The sequence below is a fragment of the Thalassophryne amazonica genome, chromosome 13 (assembly GCF_902500255.1).
Source record: "Thalassophryne amazonica chromosome 13, fThaAma1.1, whole genome shotgun sequence".
Taxonomy (NCBI): domain Eukaryota; kingdom Metazoa; phylum Chordata; class Actinopteri; order Batrachoidiformes; family Batrachoididae; genus Thalassophryne; species Thalassophryne amazonica.
In genome coordinates, this window is record NC_047115.1 from 70,725,254 (window position 1) to 70,743,783 (window position 18,530).

The 18,530-nt window shown below is 40.7% G+C and overlaps 1 protein-coding gene across 1 annotated transcript in view; it reads left to right on the forward strand.

Annotated features, from left to right (window-relative positions):
• Positions 1-18,530, forward strand: part of si:ch73-105b23.6 (fibrillin-2) — a 97,972-nt gene that overhangs the window by 16,303 nt on the left and 63,139 nt on the right. The window contains exon 2 of the mRNA XM_034184393.1: positions 10,581-12,656. Coding sequence (XP_034040284.1) covers positions 10,581-12,656 — 2,076 coding nt within the window. The remainder of the gene's footprint in view (positions 1-10,580; positions 12,657-18,530) is intronic.

Genomic DNA, 18,530 nt, shown 5'->3' on the forward strand with positions numbered 1-18,530 from the left:
GAAGCAGAAAGGGGAGTTTACAGTCACTTCCCAAACAAAAGCCTCAAAGAACATCAGGAGACGACAAAATATGTGGTGAGTTTTCTTTATCTGTCTTTCTTTGAGTCATTAAATGTGTGAGTGATGTCATAAGAGGTTTCTTAAACACACATCATAATTCCATTTCATATCATCCTTACCCTGCTTTCATCTTCATTAATGTCCATATAGATCGATGCTTTTATGTTTCTATTCTTATTAAGTATTCTTGGGGTGGGGTGAGACTGCAGAGGCTTAACTTGTTTGTGTCTTTGAAGTTTATAATCTTTTGATTGTTGACAGTGATGGGTACAGTATCACTGTTTTGATTTTTACAAAATTGATTTCAAATTAATTTCAAAGATAGAAATGTAGTGATTTCTAAATGCTGCTTTATTCATTCAGTTTACGGATGTGTAGCTCTGATGATTACAAGGCAGTTGAATCACAATAATAATGCTAATAGTAATAATAATAATGTCAGTGACAGTAATACTGATAGGAGTATGCAGGTAAATAAACTGGATGGATATCTAAAAAATAATTAAATCAATAAAACACAAATTAACACACCCTTAATGTGTATAAGCAGTTGCGAACATGTGATACTTGAGATTTCTTAAACACCTCACTGTCACATTAGACAGTAACTATCTTGACTGTCTAATCTCAGCTGAGAGGCTATTCCACAACAACTACGTGTGACAGAAAAAAGTACCGTACATATATACTGTCTACGGAAAAAGTTCTACCACTTGATGGTTTCTTGCAAATATTGGGGACACACAAGAGACTCAAATTACAATCGATCAGTTGTCTGAGTTCACTTCAGAATGTTGTGGCTTAGTGGTGCACCCTCTTGCCTCACAGCAAGAAGGTCCTAGGTTCACTTTTGACCTGTTCCTCTCTGTGTGGAGTTTGCATGTGCTCTCCATTTTGCGTGGCTTCCTCCTACCTCCAAAGACACGCAGGTTAGCTGAATCTGTGACTGTAAATTGACTATAGGTAAGAGTGTGAATGAGTTTGTCTTTGTGTCAGCCCTGTGGTTGACTGGCATCTCATCCAGGGTGTACTCCTCCTCTCCCCCAGTGCTAGTGACCGCTTGGATAACCCCCTCCCTTAAATGAAATAAACAGGTTTAGCAGTGGATGGATGTCATGGTTAAATGTGTATAAAACCTTTGATCAGTACAATAGGTAATTAGTCATGCACTTTATTCAGCCCAAGAGCACCTAGTCTACTTGCCATAGGTCCTGTTATCTTTTCTGTACTGACCATTCAAGCTCACCCAAAGTCAACATTCATGTGACTAACAGACATATGAACTTTATAAACTTTATAGAGAGAAGGCCACCATATTCAGCATGTCCAATAACAATTGCTACCAAGGAATTTGGGGCCTCAACCCTGTCTGTGAACCAGATATATAAAAAATGCCTTGATGGATTTTTAGGATTATTACTTGGATACATATCTGATGTCTGTTTGAAATCACATGATATTACTTCACAAATTTAACGTCCCTTCTGCCTGTCAGGATGCACACATATGGGTCGACCCTGTCAGATGGATTGTGTTATGACACAGTAATGTGTTACTGGAGAATACTCTTGATGTGGGTTGCATAGGGCATTTTATTGGTACAGGACAAGAAAACCTTAATGCACAACATTTCAGGTTGGCTTCTAAATACAGATACAGTCATGTACTCTTTGTGTTTTATACGTGCATAATTTCCTTGTACATTTCCTTTTATTGAGGAATTAAAAAGTGCTTTTAATTTTGTTACATATCCATTGGGAAATTAAGGTAATGCTGAGTTCATTTCTGGGGGCCCCTATGTCAGAATTTTATCTGAAAAAGAGACTTCTCAAATTATTGCAGAGAATAACCACACGGAAACACTGAATTTCTTTCCTGAATCAGGGAGAGCTGGTGGATGTGACCCTCGTCACTGTCCGTCAGACAGCTCTGAAGGGCCTGCCCACTTTCTTCCCAGATTTATTGAAACAAGTTGCGCACAGACATATTACAAAAACAATATTCAAAAACACAGCTGGGTTTCTTCAGTCAATTCATATTTGTATCACTTTGCACCTGAAGGCGCCTTGTGGTCTGCTCAGACAGATAATAATTGTTCTTCAAATTGAAACATTACAGCACCAGTCTTGAGCTAGTGTACAGGCTGTGTTGTTCTCTGCTCAAGGCCGACTTGTTAATTAAAATGTACATCTGGGTGATTCTATAGTAACGGAATTATGATGACGGGAAAATCTGGCCATATTTTAGCTCCCCTTTAAAAAAATGTGCTCCGATTGTAATTCCGTTACCACAGAATCGCCCATCTGTGCTCAGCAAAAACAAGGCTTACATTCTCATAGTTTTCATGTAAGCAAAAGGTCATTCTATAGTTGTGAACAGTTCAGTGATTAACTTAGAAAGTAATATTTAGATGAAATCACACATATATTTGTATAAAAACAGAATCAAATACATTAATCATTGATAAGTATTTTTAAAATTAAAATTCTTTAACACCCTAGATACTCCGTATTCATCTGTACGGTAATCTTTCTTTAAATTTTAAGTATAGGTTAAAGCTTCTATGTGATATCTTATGTGGCATTCTTGGTCACTGTTGAGAATGATGAATGAACAACAACTAAATCATTTGATGCCTGCTGGCCCTGCACCCCAGGGTGCTGGACTGACCTCAGGATGTCCTGTCTGCTGTGCCAATGACTGGAAGTCATAACTCTTCAGGACCTACCAGTACTGGACATAGACACACATAGATTAAAGACCCAAGATGGACTGCTTTTTAGTTTCAGTTAAGGACTCTGTTTTTGTTGATCTCCTGTTTTTTTCATGTTTCTGTTTCTTCTGTTTGTAAAGAAATTCTTGTAAAATGTGGTAAAAACCTTGTAACTGTAAGAATGGCCTTAGCAGTAGGTCACCCTTCTGAGTCTGGTCTGCTTGAGGTTTCTTTCTCATTATCACCAGAGGGAGGTTTTCCTCACCGCTGTCACCTGCATGCTTGCTCAGGGGGGTTAGTAAGGTTAGACATTATGGCCTTGAGGCAGCATTGTGATTTGGCACTATACAAATACAATGAATTGAATTAAATTGAATTTCAAAATTAATTAATTCCAGCAAACCATTAAATCACAAACATTAAGATTTTGTCATGTTTGGAAAGTTTCATTCAGGGTAATTATTGTAGATGTTGGATATCAGCAGGTGACATCTCTGTAGCTTTTCAACCATCCCAGAGGGAGGCTCGGTGTGATTTACAGTAAACAGAATGAAACGGAACGCTGTGCTATTGCTGTACGCCTTGTATCGCTCGAGACTCAGACAATAGCCTACATGGCCTGGAGGGATTATTGGCATTTGAACAGTAATCCAGTCAGGGATCGCTGTTATAATTCTCAAAATTCTACTCAGCTATTTCCTTGAACCATTCATTGTATGTGGGGAAAAATAAGACTTGAAGCCCCACATAGAACACTGTATTAAAAATGTGATATACAGTAGTAGTCCACGCTAAAGAATATGAATGCATTATACTGTATCATATTTAAACTGTTGTAGAAAGAGGTTTCATGTCTAAATGTTATTTGAAATTGTTCAGTCAAAACACTCATAAATATGCATATTTTATTTAGAGAATGGTTGGCACACAGTGTCTCCAAAGATACTAAAGAAACACAGATTGCAAAGATGTTTCGACTTTAATATGTGAAGTGGAGTAAGAATTCCATAAAATAGTGCAACATCATTCTAAAGCAGGGGTGGGCAACGAGGGCCGAGACACTGCAGGTTTTCCTTGCAACCAATCACCTCAGCAGGTGGGTTGCTGATTAGCTTCTCTCTTGAGCATAAACACCTGATCATTAATGAAATCACCTGCTGAGGTGATTGGTAGCAAGGAAAACCTGCAGGGTCTTGGCCCTTCATGGCACATGATTGCCCACCCCTGTTCTAAAGAATCATATCTTAGGTGAGTGACAATGATGCATGTCTCCCACACTGACCTTTGTGATCTGTCCATTGGAAAAGTCCTTACATCCTCATACAGCCATGGAAAACTCTAGTTTGTAATTAGAAGTTTCAATGCCATTAAATATATATTGACACATATTGATACCCTTAATAAGTACCAGCAGCTGTTTGGGATGTTTAGAGAGAAATGCTTAAAGGCAAAGAGACATTTTTTTCTGTCCAAATTCTGCAGGTTTAGCCACAAAAAGTGTTTAAAAGTGAAAATGTCGCAGCTGCAGTCTGACTGCTGTAACACCGCTGTGAGAGCACACAACAAGTGAAGGAAACAGAGCAGAGATACAGTAAATAATACAAATGGTCACAAAGCATCATCATTTGTGTGTGTGTGTCCCCATTTGCATCACAGTATAACACTGAATGATGTGATGATGACAAAACCTTTTTGTTTTTAAAGATGCTCTCCATTAATATGTGGAGGTCCAGAAAATGGTTTTCTCCAAATAATATTTTGTCTTATTCTGGCTTCTTTTTTTTTTTTTCTTCTTTTTTTGTCACAAAGAAACTGATTGGCCTATTTCAATTTGAGTTGAGCGGTTGCTGGTATATTCAGTTCCAGATGACGTAAATCACACTTATTGTAATTGTGCACATTTACAACTTAGATTACAGGCAAGAACAAAGAAATCTTCATGAAAGGATTGTGTGAAGGTTCTGTTGTGATAAATTAAGTTAACAGTATTGGATGTAAACCAAAATCAAACCACAATATCAGTCTTATTCTTACTTAAAGGTCTCAATATTGTGTGTAATAATTTTTTTCTGGATGCCAGCATTTTTTATTTGGTTACATGAGAATAGACCATATACGGCTGCATGCAGCGACCTCCAGAAATATAATGTTTCACTTATCGTCTTTTTTCAGAGCAGATCTATTTTTTATGCGTGCCTTCCCCGACTGCTTTTAAGTGGACACTCTCTCAGCTTTTCAGAGAGATGCTGTGATGTCACTGCAGTGGTTTTTCAGTCACATCATGGGAGGAGAGGATTTTTTTTGCTGATTTGTCACTGAAAATTTCTCACATTACAGACAAAAAACAAACAAACAAACAAACAAACAAACAAACAAAAAATCCTCTGTTGATAACAGATTGGATAGACAACAAAAACATTACACGGGGCCTTAAAGATATATCACCTCAATATCTGTGGGGCGTTTCTAGCTACAGTTTTTAATATGTGGTTTTCAGACACTTACTGAGCTACATATTAGATTGCTGAAAATTTGTAAAATATAAGGCTGTGCCACACTGATAGAGCAAAAGGATTAGTTACGTATTTAAATTTTTGTCCATTGGAAAAATCGTGTAATCTGTCTGTCTTGTGTGGATTTAGGGCTCTGATGGACAGATGACATTGCATTTCCACCAGCAACACAGAGCTGCAATTAGCAGAACAACGTTCCTGAATTCAAGGCACATGTGTGTTCTGGGGGAAGCTGGATTTGAGTGGAGTTTGCCATGGTCTGGAAGCATGACATCATATTTCCTCACTGTTTGTGCACTGTCCTCACAGCAAGGACATCAAACAACTCTGAGGTGCCATTTTTGCGGTGCCATTGCCTGAGGGCAAAATGGTAAAGAAACATGCAGGCAGCAGGAATTCTCTTTGAGCCTCACGTCCACTTAAAGTTTTGAGCATACAGAAAATGTTTTTGTAGACCCGGCGGACATAAGCTGACAAGGTCCTGATAAGGTCATGAAAAGTCCTTTTCCTATTCACTTTGTGGATAGGAAAAGGACTTTTGTCAGACAAAAATGAAGACAAACTGATTTTAAAATTAGTATAAGCTCCTCATACATTTCCTTGATCTATCATGGTGTGACATGCTGTTAACCCCATTTAAAACTGGGACTGGCATGTTGCAGAATGGATAATAATAGACGTGAAGGTCCTGAAGCCCATCAGACTAGTGTTTATCTCCTGATACTGTGGTTTGAAGTGGATGAGGGGATACAATTCCTCTTGGTGAGGTTGCCACTCCATCACAGGTTACTTCCCCAGCTGACACTGCCACCCATTTACAGCTGAGTGGACTGAAACAACACAGATGAAGTCACATTTGGAGGCATCAGTGGAAACTGAACCTAAGTCTTTTGAATATCAGTACAGCTCTTTTATGTACCTGCTCTGCAATAATTGATGTAGCATGCTTAAATATAAACATATATTGTCGCTATAATGATAAATCAGTAATTTTTATGTGGAATCAAGAAGTAGTGATGTTTGTATAAGCGAGTGCAGACCGGCACCAGTTGACTTCCTTCAGTGGTGAGTAAGGATGATAGGCCTGTCTAAGTTACATAAGAGACACTGGACCATTGTTCAGTGGGATAACAGTGGGCTGTGGAAATAGTACAGGAACAAAGGTAACTTATACTTTGTTGGCTCAAAACAGGACTTAACATTTCAAGAGGAAAGCTGGGTGATGTTTCAGGCTCATATGGTCCAAAACAACATGATTAATCAAAAGTGAACCCGCTGAATGTAAATGGTAACTGTACTGCATTTATATAGCACTTTTCCATCTGCATCAGACGCTCAAAGTGCTTTACAATTATGCCTCATATTCACCCCGATGTCAGGGTGCTGCCATACAAGAAGCTCACTACACACCGGGAGTAATAGGAGATTAAAGGCCTTGCCCAAGGGCCCTTAGTGATTTTCCACTCAGGCAGGGATTTGAACCCATGATCTTCTGGACTCAAGCCCAACACCTTAACCACTAGACCATCACCTCCCCTAAAGTATGTATGTAGAATTGTGTCCTGAGTTTCAGATTAAAGCGGCTACAGTGACAGTTCCCTGATTTCCCCTTCTTTTCTCTCAAAGGCGTTTCGTCCTGTGGCTGATATGTTTTTGTGCAGTGCTGGAGTTCTGCTCTACAGGTGAGTCACCTCATGAAGAACAGCACATTCTGTAAAGACTTTTCATCATTTTTAACCTTAACACACCCCAGCTAAATTCTTCCTTCTGAAGACTTTAATGGAATAACCTGCTGAATAAATCTGTCTTGTGAGTTTCAAACACTTGCACGTTTACAATTAAAACATGCTTCTGAAAAATTGATGCTTTGGTCATTAACGGATTCCAGCTGATTGAAATCACAGAGTCTATGATGGATTTCACAGCAGATTTACAGTCTTAGAAAATAGATTGATTAAACACTTCACACTGCAGTTAAACACAATAGTGTTGTCTGGTACTTTGCTTCCTCATGCTGTCAGGTCCATAAGTATTTGGACAATGTCTCTGTACACCACCATAATTGAGCTGAAGTGAAACAATAAGAATGTTCTTGAAGCGTACACTTTCATCTTTAATTTATGGGATTTTAAAAAAAAATCACTATTTAAGAATTACAGTAATTTTTATACATAGTGCCTCTGTTTGTCAGAGCCCATAAGTAATTGGACAAACCAAATTTAAGGATTTTTTTTTTTTATAAAAATGATCAATTTTTCAGTCAGTTTTGTTTTTAACACAAGTCAGGGGATGAAAACATGAACATTTTCATGTCTTGGACTTCATTTACACCTGTCAGTGTAAATTAAAATAAGTATAATAATGAAGAAATAGAAATAGTATGTACAGTAGTGTTCAGAATAATAGTAGTGCTATGTGACTAAAAAGATTAATTCAGGTTTTGAGTATATTTCTTATTATTACATGGGAAACAAGGTACCAGTAGATTCAGTAGATTCTCAAAAATCCAACAAGACCAAGCATTCATGATATGCACAGTCTTAAGGCTATGAAATTGGGCTATTAGTAAAAAAAGTAGAAAAGGGGGTGTTCACAATAATAGTAGTGTGGCATTCAGTCAGTGAGTTCGTCAGTTTTGTGGAACAAACAGGTGTGAATCAGGTGTCCCCTATTTAAGGATGAAGCCAGCACCTGTTGAACATGCTTTTCTCTTTGAAAGCCTGAGGAAAATGGGACGTTCAAGACATTGTTCAGAAGAACAGCGTAGTTTGATTAAAAAGTTGACTGGAGAGGGGAAAACTTATACACAGGTGCAAAACATTATAGGCTGTTCATCTACAATGATCTCCAATGCTTTACAATGGACAAAAAAACAGAGAAGCGTGGAAGAAAACGAAAAACAACCATCAAAATGGATAGAAGAAAAACCAGAATGGCAAAGGCTCACCCATTGATCAGCTCCAGGATGATCAAAGACAGTCTGAAGTTACCTGTAAGTGCTGTGACAGTTACAAGACGCCTGTGTGAATATAATTTATTTGCAAGAATCCCCCGCAAAGTCCCTCTGTTAAAATAAAACACGTGCAGAAGAGGTTACAATTTGCCAAAGAACACATCAACTGGCCTAAAGAGAAATGGAGGAATATTTTGTGGACTGATGAGAGTAAAATTGTTCTTTTTGGGTCCAAGGGCCGCAGACAGTTTGTGAGACGACCCACAAACTCTGAATTCAAGCCACAGTTCACAGTGAAGACAGTGAAGCATGGTGGTGCAAGCATCATGATATGGGCATGTTTCTCCTACTATGGTGTTGGGCCTATATATCACATACCAGGTATCATGGATCAGTTTGGATATGTCAGAATACTTGAAGAGGTCATGTTGCCTTATGCTGAAGAGGACATGCCCTTGAAATGGGTGTTTCAACAAGACAATGACCCCAAGCACACTAGTAAACGAGCAAAATCTTGGTTCCAAACCAACAAAATTAATGCCTCGCAGATGTGAAGAAATCATGAAAAAATGTGGTTATACAACTAAATACTAGTTTAGTGATTCACAGGATTGCTAAAAAAGCAGTTTGTGTTATATGGCTGGGGGGGCCTGGCTGCCGGTTTGTTTCTGTTTTTTGGTTTTCCTCCCAGGTGGCGTGCGTTTGGGACTGAGTGGCTGTGTTGCTGAGGCTGTCAGGACCTCACCCTGATCACCTGCGACTCGTCAGGACTCACAGCTGTGGTGCATCTGGATGGATTGGAACATGTTGGCATTTAAGACTGGAGTGCACAGTGTGTATTTGCCAGAGACTCGACCTTGTGACCAGACGGGTGAGATCGTCGTCTTGGGAGCCATCTCATCAGCAGCGGATGCTGAGAACGTCCAGGTTTGATGCACAGTCTGTGAAAGAGGAGGGGGTGAGGTCTCACGCTCGTCAGCACACTTCCTGAGGTATGTTAGATTTTGTGACTAACAGTTATACAGTCAGTAAATGTGGTGTCCCTCACACCTTATTGTATTGAGCTGTATGTTAGTCATGTATCAGCTTTCACTGCAGTGGAGTTTTGTGAACTGATTGTTCCATGCCTGCAGGTTGGGAAGCTGATCAGTAATCAAGCCAGGAAGTGTTTGCTGTTTGTACACCTTTAAGTGTTCTGTGTGTAGCGTGTGGACTCGCATAATGGTTCCTTCTTTCACAGACTCGGTTGTTGCGGCCACCTGGGGGGTGTCGGCGGGGTCCTTGGGTCCGAAACAACTTCTGGCTCCGGACCGTTAGCGCTGCTGGGAGCGCACCACGCCAGGCCGCACCTTTTGTTGTTATATTATCACTGTTATGTATTAAATTCAGTTAGCCTTTGTACCGTGCTCTGCTTATTTCATACTGGGTCCTTCAAACGCTGGTCGGTTCTCCGAGCTGCGTCCGACACATAACAGTTTGAACATAATAGTTTCGAGTTTGTAGCGTCAACAGCAGATGCTGCTATTATTGTGAACACCCCCTTTTGTACTTTTTTTTTTACTAATAGCCCAATTTCATAGCCTTAAGAGTGTGCATATCATGAATGCTTGGTCTTGTTGGATTTGTGAGAATCTACTGAATCTACTGGTACCTTGTTTCCCATGTAACAATAAGAAATATACTCAAAACCTGGATTAATCTTTTTAGTCACATAGCACTACTATTATTCTGAACACTACTGTATCGGCACTCTATGGTAAATCTGGCTGGGGCAAAAAGTTCTCAGACTGAAGCTGTATAACATGAAGCAACAGACAAAAGTTTCACTTTGCACAGTTTCTCTCATCACAACCACAGACGCCTATGACTCCATCGTACTGTTGTCATGGGTGTCTTGGTGGCTTTCCTCATTCGTCTCCTCCTTGCATAGTCACTCTGGGTTTGAGAACTACTTGCTCCAAACATATTTATCATACAGTACCATAATGTTTATATTTCTTACATACTGATGTAAAAATATCTAAGACATTTTCAGGGACTTGGAAATGTTTGTGTATCCATCATTTCACTTGTCAAAGAGAAACTGGCTGTAAAATTGATGATTTGTATAAAAATAATACATATATTTTATTTCTACAATTGCTTATTCTGTTACTGTGCAGCATCTCATGGACCTGATAGTAGGTCTAAAACAGTAGGTGACATTATTATTTGGAATACAGTGAAAGCACATACTGTTTGAGAGGATTTGATACTCAAAGACACAACTTCAGCACATCGTCTTTTACCAATACATTTCATTTGCCACATACTAACATTTGGTCTGCTACTGTTGTTCCAGTTGCCAATCTCAAGGACTGTGAAGCAGCAGGCAGTAAATGTGATCCACGGGCCAACTGTTTGAAGTTCAAAAACAGCTTCACCTGTGTGTGCCACACAGGCTACCAGGGTGATGGTGTGCAGTGCTCTGACATCGATGAATGCCAGACAGGCCTGCATGACTGTCACTCAAAAGCTAGCTGCAACAACACACTGGGCAGCTACAGCTGCACCTGTAACAGTGGCTACACTGGAAATGGCACCAGCTGCAAAGACATCAATGAGTGCCTGAAAGACAATGGGGGTTGCCACAAAAATGCACAATGTACCAACCAGGAGGGTGGGCGGGAGTGCAAGTGTGAAAATGGCTTCACAGGTGATGGATTCCAGTGCACTGATATTGATGAATGCCTTGACAGTGCTCGCTGCCACTGGGATGCAACCTGCACGAACAACCCTGGATCCTTTGTGTGCACCTGTAAGTCCGGTTATAAAGGCAATGGAAACTACCTGTGTCTGGATGTAGATGAGTGTTCAGAGAATTCTCATTCGTGTTCATCTATGCTTGGCTACAGAGGCTGTGAAAATCTGCCTGGCTCTTTCCAGTGCACATGCAGTAGTGGCTTTGAAAGCAATGGCAAAAGCTGTATGGACATTAACGAATGTGCCAAGAAAACCTGCAGCCTGTACGCAGATTGTGAAAACACCATTGGTTCATACCGGTGTACTTGCAAAGATGGTTTCATGGGAAATGGAGAAGTGTGTGCAGACATAAATGAATGCAGTGAAAATAATAAATGTGACAGGAACGCACTGTGCATCAACAGGCTTGGAAGCTACGACTGCTCCTGTCTGGGAGGTTTTGAGGGAGATGGACGAGAGTGCTCGGATATTGATGAGTGTGCAACAACAGATATCTGCCCCTCCATCACTACTTGCGTCAACACTCCTGGGTCATATCATTGCGACTGTGGTTCTGGATTCCGCCTTAATAACTCAGTGTGCCAAGACCTTGATGAGTGCACATCGGGCTACTGCAGCCCCTACGCTACATGCACTAATTCTCCTGGCAGTTTTTTTTGTGCGTGCATGAATGGCTACAAAGGTGACGGCTTCACCTGCAAGGATGTGGACGAGTGCTCAGTGGGACGGAAGTGCCTCGCCAGTGCTATTTGCACAAACTTCCCTGGCACCTACAACTGCACCTGTCAGTTGGGATATTCTGGAGATGGAGTGAGCGAGTGCAAGGATGTGAATGAGTGCCTGGTGGATAATGGAGGATGTGGCAGCAATGCTGTGTGTGTCAACATTGAGGGCTCCTACAAATGCGAGTGTAAATCAGGATTTATTCTAATCAATCAGACTCTCTGCCTAGATATAGATGAGTGTAAAGACAATCCATGTAAAGTGAATGAAGAGTGCAAGAACACCAAGGGGAGCTATGCATGTGCCTGTCGGGTTGGTTACTACAAACCTGTAGGCAACAAGGATTGTGTTGACATAGATGAATGTCAGGATAACCCGTGCCATGTTCATGCCACATGTCTCAACATAATTGGGTCTCACACCTGCACGTGTAAGCGAGGTTTTACAGGAAATGGCACTCTTTGTCAGGATATCGATGAGTGTTCTGTGGTGGATGTATGTGACCTACATGCTCTATGTACCAACTCTGTAGGAGACTTCACCTGCTCCTGTCAGCAGGGTTTTGTGGGTGATGGCTTCTCCTGCCAGGATGTGGATGAATGCATGGCGTCCAACACCACGTGCCCAAGATTCTCAAGGTGTGTCAACTCCCCTGGTGCTCATGTCTGCTCATGTTTGAATGGCACAGTGACCTTCAATGATACCTGCGTGCCACCAAGTGTGCTATGTAAGCCTGCTTGTCACCGTCATGGATTGTGCCATCTTTCACCCTCTGGATACCAGTGTGTGTGTGACCTGGGTTATGTGGGTGATGGGGTGACTTGCTCTGACATAGACGAATGCCAGAAGGAAAACATTTGCCCTAAAAATGAGACTGAATGCATGAATATTCCAGGATCATATTCCTGTGTCTGCAAGGAGGGCTACGTAAGCAATGGAACAGAATGTACAGGTAAGAAGGCAAATATAAAAATGTAACAAATGAAATCTGTTTGAAAGAGTCTTGCGAATCTTGTGATACTGTCACAAGATGTCACATTCCAGGCTTTGAAACAGAATTTCTTCCAAACTGGTTCATTCCAAACAGAAACGGTATTTTAAAATTTCCGGTTTTGGGTTCCACCCCAAAGTTGACGTTATTGAACCAGTAAGAAAAAAAGTTTTGCTCTCAAACCGCTTGTCAGCTGTGGGACAGTGAAAACACTGTATATGCCAGACCTATATGTGGCGCTGTAACGCTACCAAAAAATGGAGAAGATGATACAGTGTATTGTAGCAGGCAGCAGAAGCTAGTACTTTTCAAAAAGGGACACTGAGGAAAAATAAAGCCTTTTAAGAGAAAGCTGATCACCTGAAATAGATGTATTGTGTATTTAAAGTGAAGCAGTGTGTTCGTGTATTTTTTAGACACTGTGTTGCTGTCCAGAGTAGCCTGGTCAAACCCACTGCTGCCCATTGATTGGCTCAGCAGCTAAAGCTACAGTCCTCACACGACCATTCATACAGTTCGACTGTTTAAAATATTAAAACCATTCACATGCTGAGTAAATATAAAGTCTTAATCTGACCTGTTAAGTTGTTTCAGTCGGATTCATCATCACAGCCTGACGATAAGATGCTCTTGTTTTGGAAGATGACGTCTGGGAAATACTTTAATTCTTTATCGTGGAAATGACTGAAGAAACGCAGTGTTTTTAAAGTCGCTCAGTGTTTGTCTGCTCCCGGTGTGGTTCTCAGCTTGAACCAGAGAACTTGAACAGAGAAAAAAGTCCCATTTGATCCACCAAGAAAACAACAACAAAAAAGCATAATAATGGCCCAAATAAATGTAGTGTTATTAAAGACGTCCCTCAAGCTTTGTCTGCTCTGTGTGCGTTTCTCAGTGTGAAACATAAGATGACAGCCCTTTGTCACGCCAACAACAACCAAAATATATGACAGGTGTAATTGAACCTCACCAGGTCTTCTTATTCTTCTTCTGTTGAGTTTATTGGCGGTTTGCAAACCAACAGTGGATTATCACCACTAACTGGGTGTGGAGCATTAATGAAACCTGATGTCTTCACCAGGTCATTGTAAACAGAAATCTTTTCAAGAAAAGAAAAACAAAGACAGTATTAATTTAGATACACAGTTCTGTTGCAGAACATAAAAAATAGTTTCTGGTTTCATTTTTGTTCCTAACAAAATACCAAACGTTTCTGGTCTTCGTTTTCGTTCCATGAACCTATTCAAAGCCTTGGTCACATTTTCATGGTGCAGTCAAGTTTCAGTAACTGTTTTTAACCCTAACCCTATCCATAACCCCATTGTCCCCCTACTGTGTCACCTCAAATTTTGTTGATGCTGTCACAAAAATATAACACATTTTGCAACAGTATCAGAAACAAATAGATTAAATCACCTTTTGTGATTCCGATCACAAACGTGGCGTGAGATCGGGTTGGGCAGTAATGAGAAGTATTCTACTCTATAGAGTCCACATTCAAAAAAATGATTTCAGCACACCCTCTTTCCAGCACAACTTTCGAGGATTTTCTGTCATTCTCAATGACATATGACTTATGACATCACTTTTACTTTTTCACTTTTTTGGTTTCTGAAGTGTCAGTCTTGTCTTCCACCACTAAAATATCTGATCATTTTCCTTCCAAATAAAAAAACATTTTTAAATCGGTGCCTTTAAAATCATTTAATCAGTGGCCAAGGCAACAACTGGGCATGTACAGCAGAGGTTGCAATGTACTTGCAAGTTAATTTTAGCTCCAAAAATGCAACCCAGTGATTTTGGTCTTTGACCTTATAACTAACTCTTTTGGGTTCTCTGAGTAGGGTTACAAAACATACAAACCACGTTTAGCAGCAACTGAATATACACAATGTTGTTGAAGTAAGTTTACCTAACTTACAGTTGTATGCAAAAGTTTGTGCGCCCCTGATGATTTCCATGATTTTCCTTTATAAATCATAGGTTGTTTGGATCAGCAATTTCAGTTAAATGTATCATATAGCAGACAAACATAGTGATATTTGAGAAGTGAAATGAAGTTTGTAGGATTTACAGAAAGTGTGCAATAATTCTTTAAACAAAATTAGGCTGGTGCATAGATTTGGGCACCTCAACAGAAAAAATACATCAGTATTTAGTAGATCCTCCTTTTGCAGAAATAACAGCCTATAAAAACACTTGCTATAGTTTCCAATGAGAGTCTGGATTCTGGTTGACGGTATTTTGGACCATTCATCTTTACAAAACATCTCCAGTTCAGTCAGGTTTGTTGGTTTCTGAGCATGGACAGCCCGCTTAAAATCACACCACAGATTTTCAATAATATTCAGGTCTGGGGACTGAAATGGCCATTCCAGAACGTTGTACTTGTTCCTCTGCATAAATACCTTAGTAGTTTTTAAGCAGTGCTTAGGGTCTTGTCTTGTTGAAAGATCCAGCGCAACTTCAACTTTGTCACTGATTCATGAACATTGTTCTCAAGAATCTGCTGATATTGACTGGAATCCATGTGACCCTCAACTTTAACAAGATTCCCAGTACCTGCACTGGCCACACAGCCGCACAGAATGATGGAGCCACCTCCAAATTTTACTGTAGGTAGCAAGTGTTTTTCTTGGAATGCTGTGTTCTTTTTCTGCCATGCATACCGCCCCTTGTTATGTCCAAATAACTCAATTTTAGTTTCATCAGTCCACAGCACCTTATTCCAAAATGAAGCTGGCTTGTCCAAATGTGCTTTAACATACCTGAAGTGACTCTGTTTGTGGTGTGTACGCAGAAAAGGCTTCCTCTGCATTACAGCATCATACAGCATCTCTTTGTGCAAAGTGCGCTGTATAGTTGAACGATGCACAGAGTCACTATCTGCAGCAAGATCATGTTGTAGGTCTTTGGAGCAGGTCTGTGGGTTGACTCTGACTGTTCTCATAATCCTTCGCTTCAGCTTATCTGAGATTTTTCTTGGCCTGCCACTTTGGGCCTTAACTAGTACTGTCCCTGTGGTCTTCCATTTCCTCACTATGTTCCTCACAGTGGAAAGTGACAGCTGAAATCTCTGAGATAGCTTTTTGTATCCTTCCCCTAAACCATGACGTTGAACAATCTTTGTTTTCAGGTCATTTGAGAGTTGCTTAGAGGCTCCCATGCTGCCACTCATTAGAAGAGATGCAAAGAGGGGAAACATTTGCAAATGCTCACCTTAAATACCCTTTCTCATGATTGGATTCACCTGTGTAAGGAGGTCAAGGGTTAGGAATAGTGAATTAAAAAAAGCTCTGTCACAAAAATTTTACTCATTTTGTCACAGGAGCACGAAAAAAAAAAAAAACGTGAGACTGGGCTGATTTATGAAAGAAAATCATGAAAATGATCAGGGGTGCCCAAACTTTTGCATATACAACTGTATAATATGATGCCAATGTGGTTTGCCTCGAATGCACACTTGCATCAAAGCGTGTGCACCACACCAGCATTACAAGTATGCATGAGATCAGACCGCAATGTAGCATTTTGATCATGTTCAAAATTTCTGTGATGTGGCCACTGCCGTGTCTCCTGGATCACATCATAATGTGCACTGCCTGATGTTACAATGTTATAAGCAGAGAGACGACACACAGAAGGCCACACAGCTGTGCATGCACATACACACAGACAAACAGAAATATTTGCACGTGCAAAAGAGCAGCCACCAGAAGTACAAATATAATGATGCACTCACCTGTGGCCAAAGTCCACCAGACTTCCATAAGGACTTTTGTGAGGAGGAGATGCATGTTTCTGTCACTGAAACTTCAATAGAAGAAAAAGTATTGTGCCAGAAATATTACTGCATGCACAGCACACATATGTTTGAATAATGTGTGCACATGAAGTAAATACTTCAGTTATTTTGGAGGCACGCATTGGCAAGTCAGTAGAAAAGGTGACATGGTGGCTAACATGACAATGACACACCTTTCTCTGAGAGCAAACAAAATGTATTATGTGCTCGATACATTTAGTTGTGTTTTTTAAAATCCACATAAATGGCCAATAATGAAGGATTATTAACCGAGCAAGTGAGGTTAATAATTTGTTTATTATATGGCTATTATATATATAAACGCGAACTCACAGTATCATCCGAATATGAAAGCTGCTGGTGGTTTTGGGCTCACAGTCAGACCTGTTCGCTTCACCTCCATGAAGAACTTGCTAACAGATGTTCCGGTCGTTAGCTGGTAAGCTTTCAGTCTTTGTGTTTTTTTCAGATACTGTTCAGATATTTATGGAGTATGTTCATGTCCAACTTGGTTTTTCTAATCGTGTGTTTAGCTTTCTGGTTTGTAAGGAATCTGATACATGAGCCGGACTGATTGTCATGGTAACAGTCTGATATGGGAAAATATCAGACCGGAAATCAGCCAATCAGAGCGTGCATAGCATTGTTGCCATATAATAATAACGTCTATCACACAGGGTATTATTCAGTATCTCAAGTTTCTGTGTGTACTTGGCAGTTTAGCACAACGCATATGCTTACCATATGCACATGAGCTAATTAAACATCAGAAATAGTGTATTTTAAACAATATATAACCTGTGCGAAGTTTGGTCAACATGTGCACAAAGCAGGAATTTCATGCAAAACGTGTGGAATCGTCCCTGCCTCTAATGCCTCGTATACCTGTTGCTACAACTATTTGCGCACATCAGCGGCTGATGCGAACCCATCGCACCCTCTAGCGGCAGGTGTTAGCCAAATTCCAGGTGACACGCACAAAACATCTAACACCGCTCGCATGGCACTTAGAAAAAGTGTGGCCAGTCGCACTCTTGGCACAACAGCAGACTGCAGGCAACCACTGTCGTACTGCTGTGAAATTTGTCTAAGTGCCCCAAGAGTGTGACTTTGCAAACACACACACTGACACATGGGTGTGTGTGCCCCACTCACGGGAGGTGTGGCTTCCGACAGAAGCAGCTGTGAGAATCTGTGGATCTGGACTTTCCAGCTGGACAACACCTACTGTGTTTGGACAGTCATGGACTAACAACTGTTCACTGTGAGGCGCGTGTGTCTGATTGCTGTACTTACATGGACATAAAAACATATATTGCTGTGGTGGTGACAAGCTGTAGCAAGTGAGCGCATGCACGGAGCAGACACTGACAGCCCCCCAGGTTGAAACGCTGTTCGCGCTGGTTTGCCGTATTTGTCTAAACATCATCCAAACTTTGCACTATGTGTGAGGGGGCCTTAACATTTTCTCTCTCAATGGAGCTCTGCATCACAGAGAACCTGTGCAACACTGCACACCTCTTGCTCGTCCTCTGCTGCGCAGATAAAGGTGCACACTGTAAAGTGTGTGCTGTTATCTGCAGGTCTTCTGAAACATGTTTCTCCATTATGTTGATGCAGTACTGCATTATGTTGATAGGGTGCAAGTACTTTGTATCAGTAGTTACTATTTTGCTCATACAGAAAGTAACATTTGGTTTTTAAAGTGCTTCCATTGACTTTTCTGGCAACTCAGTAGGACTCAGGGCTGATCTGTCTAATCTGTCGCGGCCCTCCCCAGTGCTATGCTGTTTACCCAAACATGATGCCGATGAGCAGGAACAACAGGCTCAAATAGCACAATAGTGAAGAGGTGTGTCCCTCTCTCTCAGTGGATAGGTGTAGCAGCAAACAATGAAATCAGTTTGAAACAGAAGCTGTCTGACAAATGGAAGTCTGTTGTAGCTTCTAAATGTGACAGTCACATCTGCAGGATTAGATATCAGGATGGTTAAAAAATGCCTGGTGCACCACAATTTGCTCCTTTAGGCCAG